The 21,138-nt window shown below is 37.7% G+C and overlaps 1 protein-coding gene across 1 annotated transcript in view; it reads right to left on the reverse strand.

Moving 5' to 3' along the window:
• CNGB3 (cyclic nucleotide gated channel subunit beta 3) overlaps nt 1–21,138 on the reverse strand; it is a 76,684-nt gene that overhangs the window by 47,853 nt on the left and 7,693 nt on the right. The window contains exon 3 of the mRNA XM_074859453.1: nt 14,627–14,738. Within this exon, the coding sequence (XP_074715554.1) occupies nt 14,627–14,738 (112 nt within the window). The remainder of the gene's footprint in view (nt 1–14,626; nt 14,739–21,138) is intronic.

Below are 21,138 nucleotides of genomic sequence, written 5' to 3' on the forward strand. Positions count from 1 at the left end.
CATACCACTTTTTGCTGATTTTTGTTATAACCCTTCTTTTTGCAGCATTTAAGAAACTTTATTTTATCTGCTTGGAAATAAAATTCTTGATCTTGCAATAGAACTTTTAATGTTTTCATTGAGCACTGACATTATGATTTATGATTGTATTTACGACCTGTGTCTTGAAAAAATAATTTGTTGTTTTGAATAAATTATGGAGACTCTAATTCAAATAACCAATTTTCAGAAGGATATGGCAATGCATAGCTATACAAATGTCTACAAAACATGGGGGTATAACTGAGGAAGATTTCACTGAGATAGAAAAATGTAGTTCTAGGCATCATGGCCTAGATTCAAGGTATTGATTCAAAAACATATCCTCAATTTGTGCTGACAATCCCAGTGTGGGTAATGCTATAGAAACCAGAACCCTCTATCTGTCCTCAGTTCCAAGTCTAAACTCACACATACTAAATTACTAGGAAACCTAATGTTTCTCTGTAACAGAAAAAAATATGTTAGTCATCTGCTTGGTACAGAAACAGGGGTATTCCAAAAAGCTAACTTTAGCTATTCTGATTATTCTCCCTTTATAGTCAATAGAAGGCTTCTCCGAAGAGAGGCTCAGAATGACTAAGATAAGTTTCTGCTCTGAATTGCCTGCTAAAGGAGCCTATCCTCCTCCTTTACCTGCACAGGAAGCTGATAAGAGCTTTAGGAGTGAGCTTTAATATTTTAATATTTTCTTTAATGACGCTGGTAAAAAATATAGTAGTGTACCAATGGTGTGTGATAGGACATTGGATTTGGAAGATTAAAAAGTAGGACTGATTCCTCTACAGGAAAAATTGAATTATTTAGACTGAATAATGGAAATGAGAACAAATTTAATGCTACATAATGCAGACATGCATTTAGAAACAAATTGTAAGAATTTCTTTTGTAAATGGTGGGATCATCAATTGCAGATAACAAAAGGATAAATATCCAAGTATTTTAGTCAACAGCTGGGTGCTTATGAGCCATACTGTAATCTGGCTGTGAAAAATACTGGTGCAAATGTAACCTTAGAATGCATCCGATATATTGCCAGTGAAGAAAGAATTAGTATTGGTATATAAGCCAACAGTGATAGTTATTCTGACCAGCTATACTCAAAATGTGAATTGAAGTAGGAAACTGTATAAAGTCTCTTAGAAAGATCAAGGCTACTAGGAACATGGTTTTGAAAAGGACAGCAAAACAGATTGAGAGGCAATTAAAAAAAAATTATTGTCTATAAATTCAAATTTTGGTGGAGATCTATGTAGAGAAAAGAGGTTTCTGAGCTGAGGAACAGCATTGTAATAAGAATAAATGTGAACAGAAATACCATGAATAAAGGTCTGAAGAAAGTTTCTAAGCCTTTATAGACTGGGATTGTAGACAGCCTTCTAATATGAGGAGCAGCTGAAACAAGGATTGCAGACTTCAAGATTATATTAGCTAGGATCATGAAAACTATTGTAGGCAGCGATTCCCAAGAATGTAAGAGAATGTATGCAGCACAATAGGAAATACTTTTCAGCAAACAAACTTGAAATATATAAAGGTTTGGAAAGTGAATGAGTGACTTGTACATGTACGACTGGGATCACTACTACCACCAAAAATCTCAACAGCTCAAGTGCTAAGAAAGTGAGTTTCTAAGATAAATCTATTATCTTACAGTCTTGAAACAAACTGTTGACATGTTAGATTCCATGGAATTTCAAAAAGCTCTGAATTAAGTTTTAATTTTCATTAGCAGTCTTGAAATAAGTATCTTCCTCTGCCCCATCATCTCTTCTTTTAAGAGGGAAAGTGTTTGAGAGAGACTCATCTTTAGTAATCCAGAAGATTATGTCTTTCGTTATTTACTGCATGTTTTGAAATACTGGTAGTATATTAACTTTTCTTCGTAATAAAAAAGAATAAAATACATTTTTATTTTTATTCTATTTAGGATTGAGTTATTCTTTGCAATACAATTTGAATTTAAACTGATGTTACTTCTGTTCTCATATCTATTTTCTTACAGATTTCATTAATTCAAACACAGTGACATAATAATATTGTGTTGGTTTTGGTTATATATAGGAAAAAGAATAGGCCATAAACAATAATGTCCATGTTGATACCATATAAAAAAACCCTTTCCATTGGAATTCATGGCTTTCCCGTAGTTCAGTCTTTGTATAGAAATTATGCTTGTTTGAGCCCTAAGCAAGGGTTCTTGAAATAAAATGCAGAAATCATCCATTTCCCAGATCTCACGTTGTATTCATACAGCAAAATGGATATAGAAACAACAATGTTCAAGGAAGGCACTGCCTTTCAGAGTTATCCACTGGCATTGGACTCAGAACAAACTTCTTGATGCAGTGCCCACTGAAATCTAATCATCTAGGCTGAATGAGATTCCTCCTGTTTAGTTCAAAGGTTTGTCACAGCAGCTTCTTTGACAATCCTCCTGGTTATTCAATCACAACAGGCTGTGAATCCTCTAATCTTCTTTGTAGTACTCTCTAAGGAGAAGTCTGTCTCAATGCTGAGCACATGGAACTCTCACTGACGTACCAGATTAAAATGTGAATAAGATTTTATTTTAATTTGTAATTTTGCAATATGAACTATGCAAAAGGAAGTAGTATGAATGTTGAAAGTATCAACTAACTTTGAAAAATCACCTTTCTTTAATGTCACTGGTGGTATAAAGTTGTTTAATTGCATTGGATATTTAATATGATGTAAAAAATAAGGGAAGCATCATTTCTGACACTAATCACTTTAGAACAAAAGTATAATATTCTAAGAAAGAACCATATGATAATAAATGAGACAGCCTTGCCTCAAATGTTTCCTTATCTGGTGCTGTTGTGTCACTGGGGCTTTCTTATCTGTAAGTGATTAAATCTGTCTGGGGCATCTGTCTCTTATCAGGAATTTTAAAATATTTTTTGTATCATATACATATAACATCTGCTACATTCAAACACATTTAAATGCAAGCTCATAACTTATTTACATAAGCATATAATAATTTATGGCTAAGGAAAACATTTCTTAATCAGAGTATGATCCAGTGCTGTACAGAATTCATGAGCACAGCACAAATCCTTCAAACTTTTTATTTGTCAGTTTTTATTAATATGCAGGGAATAAAAAGCTAAAATGAAAACACTATAATATTTCCCAGAGTGAATTTAAAAAAAAGTTGCAATAAAATGTCTCATAGGTGCTTTTGTTTCTCATCTGTTTTCACACAGATCCTAAAAAAATCACACAAGCATAGGACTGTAAAGAACTTTGAGACATCCTGTAATCTTAGTCTCAAAGCAGGATGAAGTTTGCCTGTGCCATTCCTGACAGATTCTTGTCTAACCTGTTCATGTCTAGTGATGATTATTCCATAATCTTCCTAAAGAATTTATTTTAGTGCTTCACTAACCTCACTGTATAGATTTTTCTAAACATAAATTGGTTTTGGTACAATTTTTCCTATCCATTGTGGCCATGGGATAAAATGTATAGTCTCTTCTCTTTTATCTTACTTTTCGGCCATTTGAACAGTTTCATTTTCTATTACTGGTTTTTTGCAAAGGAAAAAAATTTGAGAAAAGGGTTATAATTGTATGATGTCTAAGAATATTAGTTAATTTTATAATTTTCAGTGTGCAGAGGTGTGAGTACCTGAATAAGAATCTTTTAGCTAATATACACTTCGGGAAGCTTTAATTCAACTAGCATAGTAAAAATAGAGAAAGAAGTGGTGGCATAGATTCAGCTTGTGTGGCAACTAAAGTTGCTCCGCTATTGGGAACCCTGACAGACTTTCACAATATGCTGAACTTCATGCCATGTACTATTGTTGACTGTGCTAATTATATAAAACTAACTTGGTGCAACCAATGTTGTTGCAATTCTACCTTTGTTAGTGGTAACCTGCTATACAGCCACCTGTGTAGGAACTAATTTCTTGTAGCTTTCCCAGTATCACAAAGAAACTTGGTGAGAGAGAGGAAAAAACCATTCCTTTAAGATGACTTCCAATTACCTCTATTTAAGACCATCCTTTCCCCTTCTGCAGGCTTCTGCCATATTCTTTTCCAAATTCAGTGACAAAGTAGGCATGTTCATGTGTACAAGAGATCATCACACATCTCCTCCCGAGTATCATTTATCCAGGGCACTGAATGGAGTGCCAGACCCCTCTGACTTCTCATCTGATCCTCATATCTCTGCCTGTCACTATTTCCCCTATTCCTCTCTTGTGCTGCACAACATGGGATATTTTCATCTTAAATAGATACTATTTAGAAAATGAGTAAATAACTGGAGACACGGTGTTTTAATAAAAAGTGTTGGACAAGATTAAATATAGGCATGAATACTTACATTTGTCATGAATAATCAGTTTTCCTTTACTAAATGATAATAAGCATTATGTCTTAGATTTATATGTCTCTTAGATTTATCAAGACAGACCCTGAGGTACTTGAAAATGTTTCATATAAATGTAATTTAAATATAAATGCAATTTAAATATAAATATTTTGTATTACACACACTAGTGTACCTGTCACAATGCTCACTGATTTGCTTTTGTCCCTGCAATTGACTCAACAGATAATAGCAGAGATAATATTTTTAATAAATTATCATTTCTTCCTTCATAAAAAAAGGTATCTTCTTACTCTGAAGAATGTTAGGTCAATGGAGGAGTTACACAACATGCTTTTAATTAAAGAAATAAATCAGTAGCAAAGTATGATGAACTATACCCTTGTTTTCTTGCATATTCTAAAAAAAAAGAATTTCTCCCATTTAAACAGTCAGAAATAAATATGTATGAATATTATGAATATATAATTTAAAATAACGCAAGAAAAAAAAAAAGCAGCATTTCAGTCTGTATAATGACATTCCCCTCCCTTTAGTCACTTCATTTAGTCTTCGAGGGAAAACTTACAAATTCTCTACCTTTTTAACTTCAGGCTACCTACTTGATTGTCGTGCAGAGTGAATGGCATTAAATAGCATGGGTAACTGCATCCTGCAGAACGGATAGAATGTAAAGGCTGTAGGAAAATGCATCTCAGCAATGATTACAGCAAGTTTAATCCATTTCGGTACAGGCAGCACACCATCACCTTTCTATTTAATTTGCAGGTTTTCAATTTAGCCATTGCAGAAATTCAAATCCAAGCACTAAAAGTGACAAGGTCTGAAAGAAAGACCTAAGCACAAGGAATGTAAGTGCTAAGAAAAGTATTTGATTTTTTAATACATTAATGTCTTTTCAGTCAGATGTACAAAACATACTGGATGCATCCCATCTGTTTACAATTTCAGGTACTGCAGTGATTAGCTGGAAACAACTAAGGAAAGGTATCACTTTCTTTATAAAATATGCTTGTATCTATGTTTAAACTGGGATTTTTCAGAAATGCCCAGCATTGGCCTTGTTTTACTTTATCTCAAGCTGATTGGAGTTTAGCACCATGACTGTCATCTTTTTGGGTCCCTGGTGTTCCTACAGTAATCAAGGATTTCTGGAGACTCTGCAGAGGGTTGATACTGGGTCTGTTTCACCAGGGTGCTGAGATTCTTTTCTTGTGATGCGACATAGTTTCTCTAAGACGCATCTGTTTGGTGAATTGATGTGTTGCAACTAGTGGATGGCAAGCACTAATAAGCATGGTAATTTTCTTGGTCGAGGTAATTGAGCTAAATGAAGTGCATTACTCACTAAGAACATGCTACCAGCAGGAGTTCTTTTTATTAACCTGGCTATGCACCACATAGCAAATTGCCTCTTAATCTTTGTTTATTTTGTTATCTTTTGCTGCTATTAGCCAAATTAGAGAGGAAAAAATCTCCTTTGTGGGCCTGAGAAGGACTGCTATAGCCTACTAGGTAATAGGATGTGGCTATGAAAAAGGCAAACTACGAGCACAAAAGTCAGTCTTCCTGAACCATCTGTGGTCATATGGCAGTTTGCAACACTGGAGCTCCCTTTTTTTGAAAATGTTGAAAGTTGGGCTTCTGCATTTGCAAAAGCAGAATCAGAAGAGTATGTTTACTGGGTGAGAAAGTTAAACTAATTTTGTATAATTTTTATATTTTATTAAAATTTATTTAGTGCCTTTTGTATGAATGTGTTTTGTTCATAATACCTAGATTCTGAAGGTGGACTGTATAATACAGATATACTAATATAATATAATGTAATATAAAATATTATACAGCATAAATATATATTATATAATAAATATAATATACAAATAATGTAGATATAGATATAACATAGATATAATTTTTTGTTCCTCTATAGACATAACCCAGAATATGTAAGATCTTGAGGAGAAATCTAAAAGCATGCGATGTCCTGGTTACCCACTGTATTTTTTTCTTTATGTTCTCTTGGATATGTGGCCTGCGAATATGGATTGTCATTTTACACAGCATTTTTCTGGGTAGGGTTGATGATCCTTGACCAAGGTTTCAGAGTACTGCCTTAGTATAAATAGTACATTGTAATCACCTTGGTAATCTGAAAAGATGAAACACTCTAACAACTTTAGCCAGGCTTAAAGGCTTTTAAAAGACACAGAGGAAAGAAGAGGTCATGGAAGCTCTTTGTAACCCTCCATTTTCTCTGATCTATGCTTTCAGATGCTTTGTTTACCATCCTTCCATACTCTACTTTTTCTAGGACTTGCTGCAGCTTCTTTGTTTCATCCCCTGATGCCAGGCATCCATGACTACTTGTTCCTTAGACATGTGTCTCCCCTCTACTCTTACATTCCAAAACACTTTATACAGTCCTCCTCTTCATCAGCTACCACATGCCACAGACTGTGTTGGTTCCTGGCCTTCAGTGTGGGGTCATACAAAGGGATCACATTTGCCTCTCCTATGTCACCTTTGTGATTATCTGAATCATGTGTTTTTAATTTTTTTTGGTTAGATTTTGGGTTCCAAACAGTACCCTTACAAAGCATGCTGTCATTTTCTCTTGTGTACAAATTGCTATATTCCTCTGTTTGTCAGGCTATATTCCTCAGAGCAAGGTGGTCTGGAGAGCTTTGCTTTCAGTGGCAGCTATAGTCCTTGGCCCACATCTGTGGCTCCCGCTGAGTGGCCAGTGCGAGTGTCCCTGGGCCTGGCCATGGCCACACTGGTCCTGGCCCACACCCACAGACGTACATCCTGCCTGGCCTCAACCCAGCCCAGCCCTGCCCGGCTGTCCTGCGGCTGTGTCTGACCCCAGTTCCCCTCACCTGGCACTGGCTGCCTGCCTGCCTTCCCGGCTTGGCCTCAGACCTGCCTGCTCACCACAGACTTGCCTGATGATCTGGGCTCTGGGATGGCCTTAGCTGATACCCCTGGGCCTGCCCTGCTTGCCTTGCTTGGGTCAGGGCCTGGGCGTTGACTGGGAAGGTCTGTGCCCTGTCCACCATGTTGCCACTTCCTGTCCTTAGGGCAGGGTCTGGTCCTGGTGGCTCCCTGGTGATGTGCCATATTTGCCTAAGTGCTATGTAGTATCTCACGTGAAATGCTTGTACTGCATTTCAAAAAAGTACAGGACTGTATATGGACATACATGTTTTTATGAATCCTCCCCAACAGAAAACAATCTCAATAAATTTTAAAGGCTGCAATGATGTTTTGTGCTAGTTCTTGTTAATAAGACTCCACTGTCTTCTATTAGAGTGCAAATTAGGTCCTGAGTGTTGTTCTGTTCCCTCATTTCTTGCTGTGAAGAGTCAGCGTAGTCTTAGCCCTCCCTCCCAGAGATTATTATTGCTCAGCAAATAGCTATTCATGGAAATTACCTATCGTTCTGTTACATTATCATTAGAGATGGAGGGGAGAATCTATATCAGCAGACAGGGCTGACTTGGTGTGCAATCCTGTGTAAGCCATTAGGAAATAGACATTAAAAGTTTCAGACACTCAACAATAATTCAGCGCCTTGGCACATCAACCATTCTTGTGTGTCTCCTCTTTCAGACATAGTGTTCAGGTGGCTGAGACCAGTGCTGTGTCTCGCTACTGTTTATTAATATCCATCACTGTCTACTGCTGTATTTTAAAAATGAGGAACTGCTGAGAGGGAAAGACAGAAATATATTTTTTCCTTGTAGACAAAGAGTTTCTATGGGAATTTTCAGGAGTAAATGCAGTCTTTGTCAAAGTTGTTGTTCATTTAGCAAGAGAAAAAAGTGATTAGTTCTTTCTGAGGAAGTTCAAAACCCTATTTTCCTATTAATAGATAATACAGGCTATGCTGCACCATGCTACTCAAATGCAGCTGAACTGGAAGAAGAACACAGCTGGTGCGCAATCTTGCAAACTGTCAAACATATAGGTAGTCTTACTGATTTCAGATAAGTTAGTTACATTAGTGTAATTGTTCATAAAGCAATATTATCTAAGATTTTAAAATTGAAAGTCCTTACATGGAAGCTCATTACCTCTCCCTGAAATTCTGCATGGAGAGACACAGGTCTGATCTAAATAAAAAGTGTGAACAACTGCTTTCTTCCTTCCTCCTTACTCTATGTATCTGAGCACGCACAGATGCATTTAAAAAAATTAAAAGTCACAGTAACAGAAGATAAGGTGAAACCTTTTCATTTAACATAATTTCCATGGAAGTTAAGGTGCTCTGGATGTACATGGGTTATGAATAAATATATATCCACAAACCTTACTTATTATGTATCTTACAGTCTATGAGCATACTGATGATTTCTTACTGTGCAGATCAAGTGATTTTTTTATTAAACTTTGACTCTTGAAGAATGATTAGTATAGGAAAATAGTCTATCATCTAAGTCAAAGCATACTATCAGGACCGCAACAGGCCTTAATGGCCCTGAGCTGCCTCCACTGGGACTTTCACCCACACCATCTGCCCATGGGCCTGTGGTGTCCATTTAAGCTCAGGCCTTAGTCACTGCCTGAGCTATGCCTAGGTGTGTCTAGCTTCAGTTCCTTCTCTGGTCATTTCTCCTGAAAGGACTTTGACGCCATGTTGTAGCCTTGTCTCCAAGTCTTGTCTCTGACCCTGTCTTTTTTGCTTCTGACTGGACTCCCTGGATGGACGCTAAACCTGCTTCATCATCACCTGATTGTTGATGGACCCTGATACTAAGATTCTGCTCTGCTTGCTGTGTTCAGACCCTATGGGATGGCACCTTGTTGGTAAGGACACGGCTTACATTGGTGTTACCACTGTCTCCCATCTTCCCTTTCCTCAGGGAGAAGCTGGCCCTTACTGCTCCCTGAAATACAGCTGGACAAAATCCAAAATTCCAGTTAAGAAAATTCTACTAATCATTTCACCCAACATTGATTTAATTCAACCAACCAAATTATGGCTCTTTCCATAACAGTATCATAGAATCATAGAATGGTTTGGTTTGGAAGGGACCTTTAAAGATCATCTAGTCCAACCCCTCTGCCCTGGGCAGGGACATCTTCAACTAGATCAGGTTGAATTAAAAGTTAAAAGTTAATAAAGCCCTGTCCAACCTGACCTTGAACACTTCAAATGATGGGGCATCCATAACTTCTCTGGACAACCAGTGTCTCACCACCCTCATAAAAAATTTTTTTTCCTTACATCTAATTTAAATCTACCCACTTTCAGTTTAAAAGCATTACTCCTTGTCCTGTCACTACAAGCCCTGGAAAAAAGTCTTTCTCCATCTTATAAGCCCCTTTAATATATTTAAAGGCCACAATAAGGTCTCTCCAGAGTCTTCTCTTCTTCAGGCTGAACAACCCCAACTCTCTTAGCCTTTCTTCATAGGAGAGGTGTTCCAGCCTGTTGATCATTTTTGTAGCCCTCCTCTGGACCTGCTCTAACAGGTCCATGCTTTTATTGTACTGGGGACCCCAGAGCTGGAGGCAGTATACCAGGTGGAGCCTCATGAGAGCAGAATAGAGGGGGAGAATCACATCCCTTGACCTGCTGGCCACACTTCTTTTGATGCAGCCCAGGATACAATTGGCTTTCTGGGCTGCAAGCGCACACTGACACCTCGTAGCTAATTTTTCAGCCACCAGTATCTCCAAGTCCTTCTCTGCAGGGTTATTCTCAATCCATTCATAACCCAGCCTGTATTGATACTGGTGATTGACCTGAATCCAGCTCAGGACCTTGCACTTGGCCTTGTTGATCTTCATGAGGTTTATATAGGCCCACTCCTCAAGCTTGTCACAGAATCACAGAATCATTCAGGTTGGAAAAGACCCTTAGTATTATCGAGTCCAACCATCAGCCTTACTCTACAAAGTTCTCCCCTACACCACATCCCCCAATAACTCATTTAAATGACTGTTAAACACATCCAGGGATCATGACTCCACCACCTCCCTGGGCAGCCTATTCCACTGTCTGACCACTCTTTCTGTGAAAAATTTTTTCCTAATGTCCAGTCTAAACCTTCCCTGTTGCAGTTTAAAACCATTCCCTCTTGTTCTATTGCTAATTACCTGTGAGAAGAGACCAGCACCAACCTCTCTACAATGTCCTTTCAGGTAGCTGTAGAGAGTGATGAGGTCTTCCCTCAGCCTTCTCCTCCTCAAACTGAACAGTCCCAGCTCCTTCAATCGATCCTCATAGGATTTATTCTCCAGGCCTTTCACCAGCTTCGTTGCCCTCCTCTGCACTCGCTCCAGCACCTCGATATCTCTCTCATGTTGAGGTGCCCAAAACTGGACACATTACTCCAGGTGTGGCCTCACCAGTGCAGAGTACAGGGAGACTATCACCTCCCTACTTCTGCTGGTCATACTATTTCTAATATACCTGTCAAGGTCTCTCTGGATGACATCCCTTCCCTCCAGTGAATCAACTGCACCACTCAGCTTGGTGTTGTCTGCAAGCTTGCTGAGGGTGCACTGAATCCCATTGTCTGTGTCATTAATAAAGATATTAAATAGTATTGCTCCCAACAGAAACCCCCGAGGGACACCACTTGCTACTAATCACCATTTGGACATTATCCAAATGTAGATTAAACAGTCACAGGGAAAATTCATGGACGATAGGATGCTCAGTTAACTATCCTGTTGAGTTGTACAAATAGTCCTTGGTGTAGTTTTGACTAGTCAAACTATCACTTTTCCAAATAATTCCCAGGTATGGGAACACCCAGAAATTAACATTAAGCAAAGATAATTCACAACTGACACTTTTTCGGGAAGCATTTTGTATTATTCTAATTGACCTCAATGCTAGAGAGTGATTTGAGCATGTTTCATTTACTGCTATTTTTGTAGGCTACATGTATTTTGTTTGACTCAAATTCTCCTTATCTCCTTATGCATACACATTTACGTATATTTTCTCACGTGATAAAGGCAGTTGATTTCTTAAAAATATTCTAGTGAGTAGATTTGAACACATAGACTCAATAAGGTGGTGACCTTGATCAAGAACGGTGTCTAGATATACTCCCATGAATCTTTAGGGGCCATGAATTAAATTCTCTCAAAGGCACATTTTAAAAATAATTCTCCCTCCAGCTCTGAAAGTTGTATAATAGATCTGTTTAGTTTAGTTTCATAGCAATGCAATGACACCAGTGCCATGCCTTCAAGCTCTACTGCAGAATTAAGCGGGTAACTGCTCTGACAGTAGAATTTACCAAAGATTTACTGTATTTTTAGAAGCTGTTGCTCAAATTAGACTGACTAGATATATCTGGATGTACACATGACAGTGAGTCAGAACAATTTTGAGAAGAGAATGTTTAACATAAATATTTTAAATTTCCTTTTAACAGATTTTGTCTTCTACTAAAAAGCAACATACCCGTTTGTTTCATAAGGATATTGTAATTATGTTAACCATGGTTATGGGATTTACCAGTGGAACTGTAAGCATCTAATAACATATCCTACAATGACACAAAAGGAGATGCTTTATCTAGGTTTTCATTGTTGACCTACAGATTCACATTCAAAATACCAAGTTATTTATAACATTTCCAGTCATTCTAGTCAGAGTTATTTTTAATTGCATGTATTATTTTATAGAAGCATATGCATTAGTATTTCACTTGATTATTCTTTGTCAATGCAGTACAAAGTCTGTCTTGGTGAAGGAGAAGAAATAGAGAATCTCTATAAATTAAATAACTCCATGTCAGGGAAAGACTTTTGCTTTGAGTCATCAGGATAATCAAAATAATAGAAGGCAAAAGCGAGCAGGAGAAGTATCTACCCTGTTCTGGATTGAGTGTGTCCATTATTTTCCACTCAAAGGGATCTCAACATACTGGGGGGACAGGCCGGCAGGAACTCCATGAAGCTTAGCAAAGGCAAATGTAAGTTTCCATACCTGGAATGGAATAACCCCATGCAAGAGTAAAGGCTTGCAGCTGACTGACTAAACAGCTTTGCATAAAAGGATCTGGGGGTCCTGGTGGATGACAATTTGAATATGAATCCACAGTGTGTTCTTGTAGCAATGAAGACTAACTACATGCTATGCTTTAGAAAAAACATAGATAGCTGATTAAGGGGGAGTGGTTATTTCCTTCTGTGTGAGATTTATGACATCGTATCTGCGTTCAGCTGTAGTTTACCTTGTACATGAAAGGCACTGACCACATGATGCAACACTAGCAGAGGGCTATTAAGATGACTGGGGACTAGACCACAGGATATATGAGGAGATGCTGAAAAAGCTGGGTTTGTTAAACTGTAGATGAAAAGTTGAGAAAATTGAGGTAATTGCAGTGTTTCACTACCCAGTGAGTGGTTATAGAGAACATGGATCCAGACTGTTCTTGGAGATGCACAGCAAAAGTATGAGAAACAACAGAAACAAGTTAGAGCAAAGGAAAATTTAATTATATGTAAGGTAATAATTTGTATAATAAGGATGGTCAAGTGGTGGACCAGATTGCCCAGAGAAACTGTGGAAGCTTCATTCTTGGAGATATACCTTCACATTTATATCGAACAAAGTTCTGGGCAACCTGATATAACCTGGGAGTTGGGGCTAACCTCTACATTTGTTCTATGAATTTCTTCTATGATGCTGTTTAATATCTTCATCAATGACATAAACAGTGGGATTGAGTGCACTCCCAGCAAGTTTGCAGATGAGACCAAGCTGTGTGGTGCGGTTGACATGCCTGAGGGATTGGATGCCATATAAAGGGAACTGGACAAGCTGGAGAAGTGGCCCATGTGAACTTCATGTGGTTCAACAAGGCCAACCGCAAGGTCCTGCACCTAGACTGGGGCAACCAATACAGGCTGGGGGATGAAAGGATTGAGAGCAGCCCTGCTGAGAAGGACTTGGGGATACTGGTGGATGAAAAGATGGATATGAGCTGGCAATGTGTGCTCATAGCTCAGAAAGCCAACCACATCTTGGGCTGTATCAAAAGAAGTGTGGCCAGCAGGTCAAGGGAGGTGATTCTGCCCCTCTACTTCACTCTGGTGAGACCCCACCTGGAGTGCTGTGTCCAGCTCTGGAGTCCTCAGTGCAGGAAAGATATGGACCTGTCGGAGTGGGTCCAGAGGAGGCACATAAAAACGATTAGAGGGATGGAACATCTCTCCTATGAAGAAAGGCTGAGAGAGTTGGGGTTGTTCAGCCTGGAGAAGAGAAGACTCTGGGGAAACCCTTTTGCAGCCTTTCAATACTTAAAGGGGGCTTATAAGAAAGAAGGGGACAGACTTTTTAATGGGGCCTGTAACAATAAGATAAGGAGTACTGGTTTTAAACTAAAAGAGGGTAGATTTAGACTAGATATATAGAAGATATTCTTTACTGTGAGGATGGTGAGACTGGAACAGGTTTCACAGAGAAGTTCTAGATGTCCCATCCCTGGAAACATTCAAGGTCAGATTGGATGGGCTTTGAGCAACCTGATATAGTTGTGATGTCCCTGCCCAGGACAGAGGGATTGGACGAGATGAGCTTTAAAGGTCCCTTCCAACCTAAACCATTCTATGATTCTATGCTTCTATGAATCTATGCTTCTGTAATGAATGTAGACTCTTCCAAGATTACTGTTTTCTAAACTTCATGTTTTCTGTTTTAGCAAAACAGTCACCTAAGCTTTTTCAAAAGGTTGAATGATGCTAGATTTTCCCCTGAAGGAATATTATTGTTTAATTTATTTGTCTCTTCTCAGGAAAAGACAGTCCTAATCCTCTGGTTGCACAGACTAATGCTGATTTAGTGGGATAACTCAGCAAAAAAATGTACAGGGTAAAAAGATTTTACATTAAAATGATGTGACAAACATTCCAGCTATTCAGGACAGCATCCTGGGATTTGCTCCTTTGCTAAGGTAGAGTAATAATAACTGAGCAGCAGCATTGTTAGAATTAGTATATAAGTGTAGTTGAGCAAATCCTTTTCCTCATTCCTGAAATTTAGGATGATGTATACAACAAACTATCAAAAGCACATACTGAATGAATACCTCATATATATGGTTGCCTTAGAATTGAAATAAAGTTCTTCAGATCCTTACAGGCCAGGATGGACTTTTAATGAACTGAAATATGGCACACACAAATGTTAAATCAGGATGTCAGGAAAAAAGCCTCAATTTTTTAAATTGAATTTACTCACTTAGCATCTTCTCTTCCATCATTGAGCCAATGCTGTTCTTGTTGAATTTTCTTAGTTGGTTCGGTTGATTTTTCAGTTTTTGAAGGCTCAGGTGATTTTGTTAGTACTGTACCTAGAAAAAAGGTTTTAATTTTTGAATATCAATTTTTAAAAATAATTATGATAATATTTTTTGAGGAATCACACCTTGGATGCCACTTTTTCTTCAGTGGACAAGCACTACATGACACTGATTCTGGGAGCTGACCTTTGAATCTATTTCAGTGCCAGCTGTACAGACCATGTTCATGATGAGTGTATCTTTTAGAATATGTAACTTATTTGTAGTTTTAAACTAGATGCATCTGTAACCAGGTCAACAATGGTCAATACAGAGCTCTCCTATATTTTATAAGTGACAAGAACTCATGCAGTATGATAAAATTTTTGTGTGTGCTTATTTACAAAAATATGTAGAGGACAGATAGATAGATCTGTCCAGAAATGCCTTGTGAAATACAGGAAATACATTTTTATGAAGAGTAACTTATCTGCTTATGCATAGAAATGCTAATGACATTATTTATACTCCAGTGTCTGAATTGCATTAAACCTCCTGTTGATTCATCTGCCATGACAGTCCGGTTTGTTGCTGAGTAAATGATGATTGAAATATGTCATTAAGAATGTGAGCATGTAAAACTTTGGTTAGTCTATTTCTTCATTTTTGTTACAAGTAACTTTTTTAAAGGAGTTTAAGTGGAAAGTTTGTAGAGTTTGAAACAAACTCTATGCAAATGGTGGTCACCTGCCATTTAAGTGGCCTTATGCAATTAATTTTTACAATTAGTGCTATATCTTTATTTTAATTTTTCATGCTGAGAAAAAATTTGGAAGCTCTCATCAGTCTGGCACTTTGCATAAAGGAGGAACAAACTGAGCCTTCATAAATACTTTAAGTAATATGATTATAGAGGAAAAAGCTTGACAGCAAGACATCACAGCAAATAAATCGGCAGCCTGTTGTGTATGCTCTATTTTAATTTCAAGACAGCTCAAAGAAAATAAAACCTTAAGTATTTTGGATAGATAGTGTAAGATTAGTTTTCTGATAGTTAATCTCCATATTTAGAGAGTTTTTATTAATTTCAGAGAACTAAAAGCGTTACAACAGTAAACTGTTAATGTGCTCAGCTGGAAGGTGGTTGAATGAAATGGCGCTGAAACAAAACTTAGTGAAGGACAGTGGGTCAGTTTGTTTACAGCACTTAAACCAAACTACCCTCCTACTACCATTTATTTAGATTTGGGATAATATTTTCTTCCAGGTAACTATTAAGAACAGATACAATATTTCTTGAGCTGTGTTTCAGACTTTTACCAGTTGGACAACTAATTACAGGACCAGCAGGGCATTTCTAGTATTTTTTCTTAGTGTTTAGGTTAAGAAGCAAAAATGCCCTGCATGAGCCTTGCTACTCTCACAGGAATTAATTTCTTAAATAGGATCAAAGACAAAACCTAGACAGGGGTATCTGTGGATGCCAGAAATACTCAAGCCAGAGTCAGACAAGGAACTGAAGAGAAGGCACAGAAATCCATGTTCCCCAACGTGTTGGTCAACTGGATTTTGACTTAGCAAGTTTAGAGGTTAATTTTCAAAAGGTCCCTTGGAGAAATGTAGCACTATTGAGAATGAAGAGACAGTCTGCAGGATTTATTACTTATCACCTGTAAGCTGGGAAGATTTTTGTGAGGAATTCCATTTAAAACTATGACATTCAATTGGATTTATGGCTTAAATTGGTAATAGTATCTTGCCCACTTAATGGAAATTCAGATTATTGTTTCTTTTCTGCAGCAGTTAGTATTGCAGTACTATCATGAGGAAAAGTCTGTTGAACGTATAACAATAGGGAATGTTTCATCTTACTTGAAGGATCTGCCAGGGAATTTTTAAGGTACAGAATAGCACACATTCAGGGAAGTGAGGACTCCAAAGAGGACTGTTACTATTCCTGTCCCCAGGAAGGTTCAAGAAAGAATGAAAGAGTTTCTTACTATTTGATTATAGAGGTTCAAAATGCTTTTCTGGGAGTTCCAGTCAAAAATACTTTCTTTTAGGAAGGAGGAATTTTAAAAAGGGTTCAGGCTTCTAGCACAGTGAATACATTCTCATAGAGAAATAAAATCTATTTCTCCCAGAAATTTCATAAACATCTTCTGTAAGAAAATTGCAGAGGAGCTGCAGTTACAGAAAATAAAGAGGTTTTGAACCTATTTATAACTAATTTGTGGGTCTTGCTACTGAACCTTAACCTGTTAAAATTCTATATAACCCTTTCCCTGAGGGATCTCTACAAATGATGCTACTGGCTGTGCTTCCCTTGGCACACAGTCGTCCTGTGGTTTTGTGGTCAATATGACATGATGTAGAAAAGAAGATGCAAGATCCAAAAATTTCAGCACTCGCTGTTGTTTCTGCTCCCTTCTGAATTAATGGTTTATAGTTTCCCAGTTCTCTTTGCCCTGAGTCCCCCAGACAAAAAGCTGTATACTCCAGAGTGACAGCAAAGCTAATTTCAACATTTCTGTAATTATCTCACTTTGGGAATTTTCTTTGTTATAGTAATTGTCCCTAGTTATGTCTATACTAGCAGAGAATACAACCTGATAGGAACAATCAAAACAGTGAAATGGTGCTGAAGGTCTGGCATCTAAGCTATATCTGTTTGAGGCAGCTGAATTTCAAACCAGGTCTATTATGATCCTCTGAAATGAATGACCATCAGTAGCTCAAGTAAAGTAGGTTGACTCACAGAGTGCTTCTTCTGGTTTAGTTTTATTCTGAAGGAATTTACTCATGCATTCCTGGAGTTTTTTTGGTGAAAAGAACACAGTGGGGGACAATCAGGAGATTTGTTTCAGAAGGACATTCTTCCTCTGAAATAAAATGTCAGTGTAGACACACTATTTGGAGTAACAGGCTCCTGAATAAGACAATCCATCTCTGGAGTGACAACATGTGTGTGGGAAGGGAAGACTACAAAGTCAAAAAATATAGTGCTTGCACATAAGCGTCCTATTGCAGAAGGACAATGGCTTCTCAGCTTGCTAGAGAATACCTCTCAAGGTAATCAGTCTGAGGTCTGAACCCACACCAACCATTAAATGCTGACTGGACTCAGAATGATGGAAAACATTGTAATCCCATGAATATTCCAAGCTTCCACAAGTTTTTAGAGTTCATAAATCTCCAGGACCAGCACAGGACTTATTTGCCTTAGGATTAGGATATCATGGCCTAGCACCACTGCCAGCTGTGTGTCAAGTTTTAGTTGCTTCTTTCTGTGTGAAATTGTGAGGGCTGTCTGTGTAGTCACATTTAAAAAATCCTAGTCACTTCACTACTTAAATCTAGCTCATACCCCTCTGATTTATGAGACCAGCCCCAAAGAATACCTGTAAGAACAATGTGGTAGTCATTTTAAGGAACATTTAGAGTACAATTGATTTCTAGAATAAATAATGAACCATCAGGTGAATGGCAAGGTTTACAGGACAACAAAGAAATCTTTTATGCTTTACATGACTTTGATCATGATAAAGAAATCATGAGTGAGAAAAAGGAGGCAGAATTATGCCCAGGCACCAACAGCTGAAGCAATTTTCAAAACAGATAGATCCATGTACACTTGGCAAAATAAGGGATTTGAGTTTTTCTAAATTATTTTTATTCCCATTATATTGGAACATAGGTAGCTAAAGCTGCCAACGCATTAGTAGTGGGAGTTGAGGAATGCAGCCCACTGGTGTCTATGTATTCTAGATCATTTGGCCTCCCCATAAAAATAATATAATTTAAAACTGGGTTGGGATAAGTGTGGTTGGTTCTCTTTTAAGATGGAAGGGAAAAGCACCAGTTGTGGAAGTATAACTTTGTGGGCACACTGTTTAATAGAATCACTCAAAAAGGTAGCTGGTTAAATTGAGAAGCCCACTGAAACCTTTTTATACCAGTGATCTGCCTAGGATAACAAGGAACAAGATGCAGATTATAAGACTGATTTGTTTCCCTCTCTTAGTCTTTCATATTTTTCTCATTTTCCACAGGTTTTTGTTCTTCCAGGAGAGATTTAGGCCAGGCAAAAGAGCAATTAAAAAAGGGTTATCAGTGGGTTGTCAGTCTTTCACCTGTGTTATCTTAGTCGAGCTGATAATGCTCCCAGCTGAAAGTAAGTATTATTAAACCTTCATTGTTAATTCTTTTCCCCTATTTTTATACTTCCATTGAAACAACATTGGAACAGTATTGCAGGATTAGGTTAGAGTAGCCACAAGATTTCTGCATATTGGAGGAGTATATCCAACTTATTCTGAGGCTATTCATGTTTCCATAAAACAGTTTTATCTTCAGCTTTCACTTCACAATTTTGGACAGAGGCCCTTGACAATCTTTCCAAGTTAATTTGATTTCCTACTGCCACAAACACACTTGCAGAACAGCCTTTAGCAGAGTATTCCCCGTTTTTGGCCTAGAGCAAAAAAAAAAAGGAATACTTTGTACTTATCTATGGGTTTTAAACTTTTTTGATTGATAATTTAGGGGTTTTTTCCTCTGCAACTCAAAAAGCTGAATGTTGGAGTTTTCATTAAAACAGTGTTATAATCACATGAAACAAGTTCAGGCTTCACAAAAAGCAGAATATTGTGAGGCTAAGCATAACATTGGAAGAGCTAGTAAAGTTGGTTTTAGTTTAAACCTGCTCATGTAGGACCAACACCACTGTCATGTTTCTAAAATTTAGCACTGTACACACTGTCCTAAAACTGTGGGCATTAGTCCTAAGGACCTTTTTCCACAGAGGAAGCTGTTGGTATAGGCAGATTTGTCAATGCCAGGACACAGCACTGCAGAATTTTCATTCTTGTCATAATAATATTGATTCTTCTAAAGCCTTCAGTTCTAAGCATACGTAAGTATTGGTGGATCCAAAAATCTCTGTCATAGGTTTAACCCCACAGAGGTGTTGTTGACTTTTCTTCTGGCAATAGTCAATGTCAGCAAAGGACTCTAAAACCTCATGGATCCACTGAGATGTGTTGTCTAGTAGCCATGAATATTATAATGATTCTTCCACCAGTAGAGCATAAAATGATATTTCCTAACATAGTATGTAATTAGCAAACAGAAGGGCATATTAAGTCTGTAATTTTACACTCATTCATCATTTATTCTACTTCCCAGTCCTATCCCTGCTGTTTCTGGTGTTCTTCAAAAGCCCTAGGTTTGGAAAAGGCAATTACCACCTCACCAGACTGGCTAGGACAGCTCCTTCCTCTTATTCCCTCCACAGGTCAACATGGAGGTGGTGAGCTCCTAGGCTGCTCTTTAGAGCAAGGGAAGAGGTTGCCTGAGCAATCAGGCTCTTTTTTCCTATCTGACCCCTGCTTCTGTCCATGCAAACAGCAGCAGGAGGCTTAGGAACAGGAAAGAAAGCACTTTGTGTTGTGGAGATCACCAGCTTTACTGATTATTCAACATCAGAAGGAGTGCCTCTGGAGCAGTCAGACAATCTGAAGGTACTTTCTTCCAGAAAGTAATAAAACATAAATCTCTCAGTCAGTAGACTGGCTTTAAGAGTTCTGTTTCTTGGATCAGTTATGTCCAGGTACACATTCCATAACCATAATTACTAGCCTTTAGCATCACAAATGTATTATCCTTATTGCAAAAAAATGAAGAGAAGGAAAATGTCAAATAAAAGATTAGTTTTTAGAGGTAAAGCTATTAATAAATGTCAGCAGTTAGATAGAAGCACTTAAGTGTATTCCTGAGTACAGAACAGGAAAAGTGCTTTTGCTTTGCCATACTTTAGAAAGGGAAGACTCTTCACCAGAATTCCCAGACAGCTCCATTGCCTTGTACTAGCAAGTCTTATCTTGTATCTCATCTATGCTTCCCCTCCCTTTCTGGACTGGTTGGGTGTATGTGAAAGTAGAACTCAATGGCTAGCAGTTACTTATGGTCCTCATACAAAACGCAGAGTTCCCTGGCTGCTTCTTTTGGCTATACAAAAGCATATTTTAGCACATCTTGATCTTTATCTGACATAGTTTCACTTCACTGTGAATGCATAATATATTATTTTACAGGACCATTTACAAAACGTTGACTTGCTTGTATATTTTTCTTTGGTGGAAGCAGTATTTCCATCACAACATCTTAGTATAGTGTGTATTTTATGTTAAGTAAATATATTGTCAAATACTTCTACTACTAAATTCTTAGTGACTTTCACAAAAATGCAGACATTTTAAAATAAATTGATGCTTAAAAATACTATATTATCTCACAATGATAGTGTTGTACTAAATACAGTCAATTGACTTGCTATTCATGTAATACAGTTGTAAACCTTAACAGTCATTTCTGATGTTTATTACCAGGATTAAGGTAGGCAATCTTTAATTAAACAACATTTAATGTTGTTCTTTTGTATTCCTTCAGTAAAGAAAAAAGTCCTGAAGAT

The sequence above is a fragment of the Strix uralensis genome, chromosome 1, assembly GCF_047716275.1.
Source record: "Strix uralensis isolate ZFMK-TIS-50842 chromosome 1, bStrUra1, whole genome shotgun sequence".
Taxonomy (NCBI): domain Eukaryota; kingdom Metazoa; phylum Chordata; class Aves; order Strigiformes; family Strigidae; genus Strix; species Strix uralensis.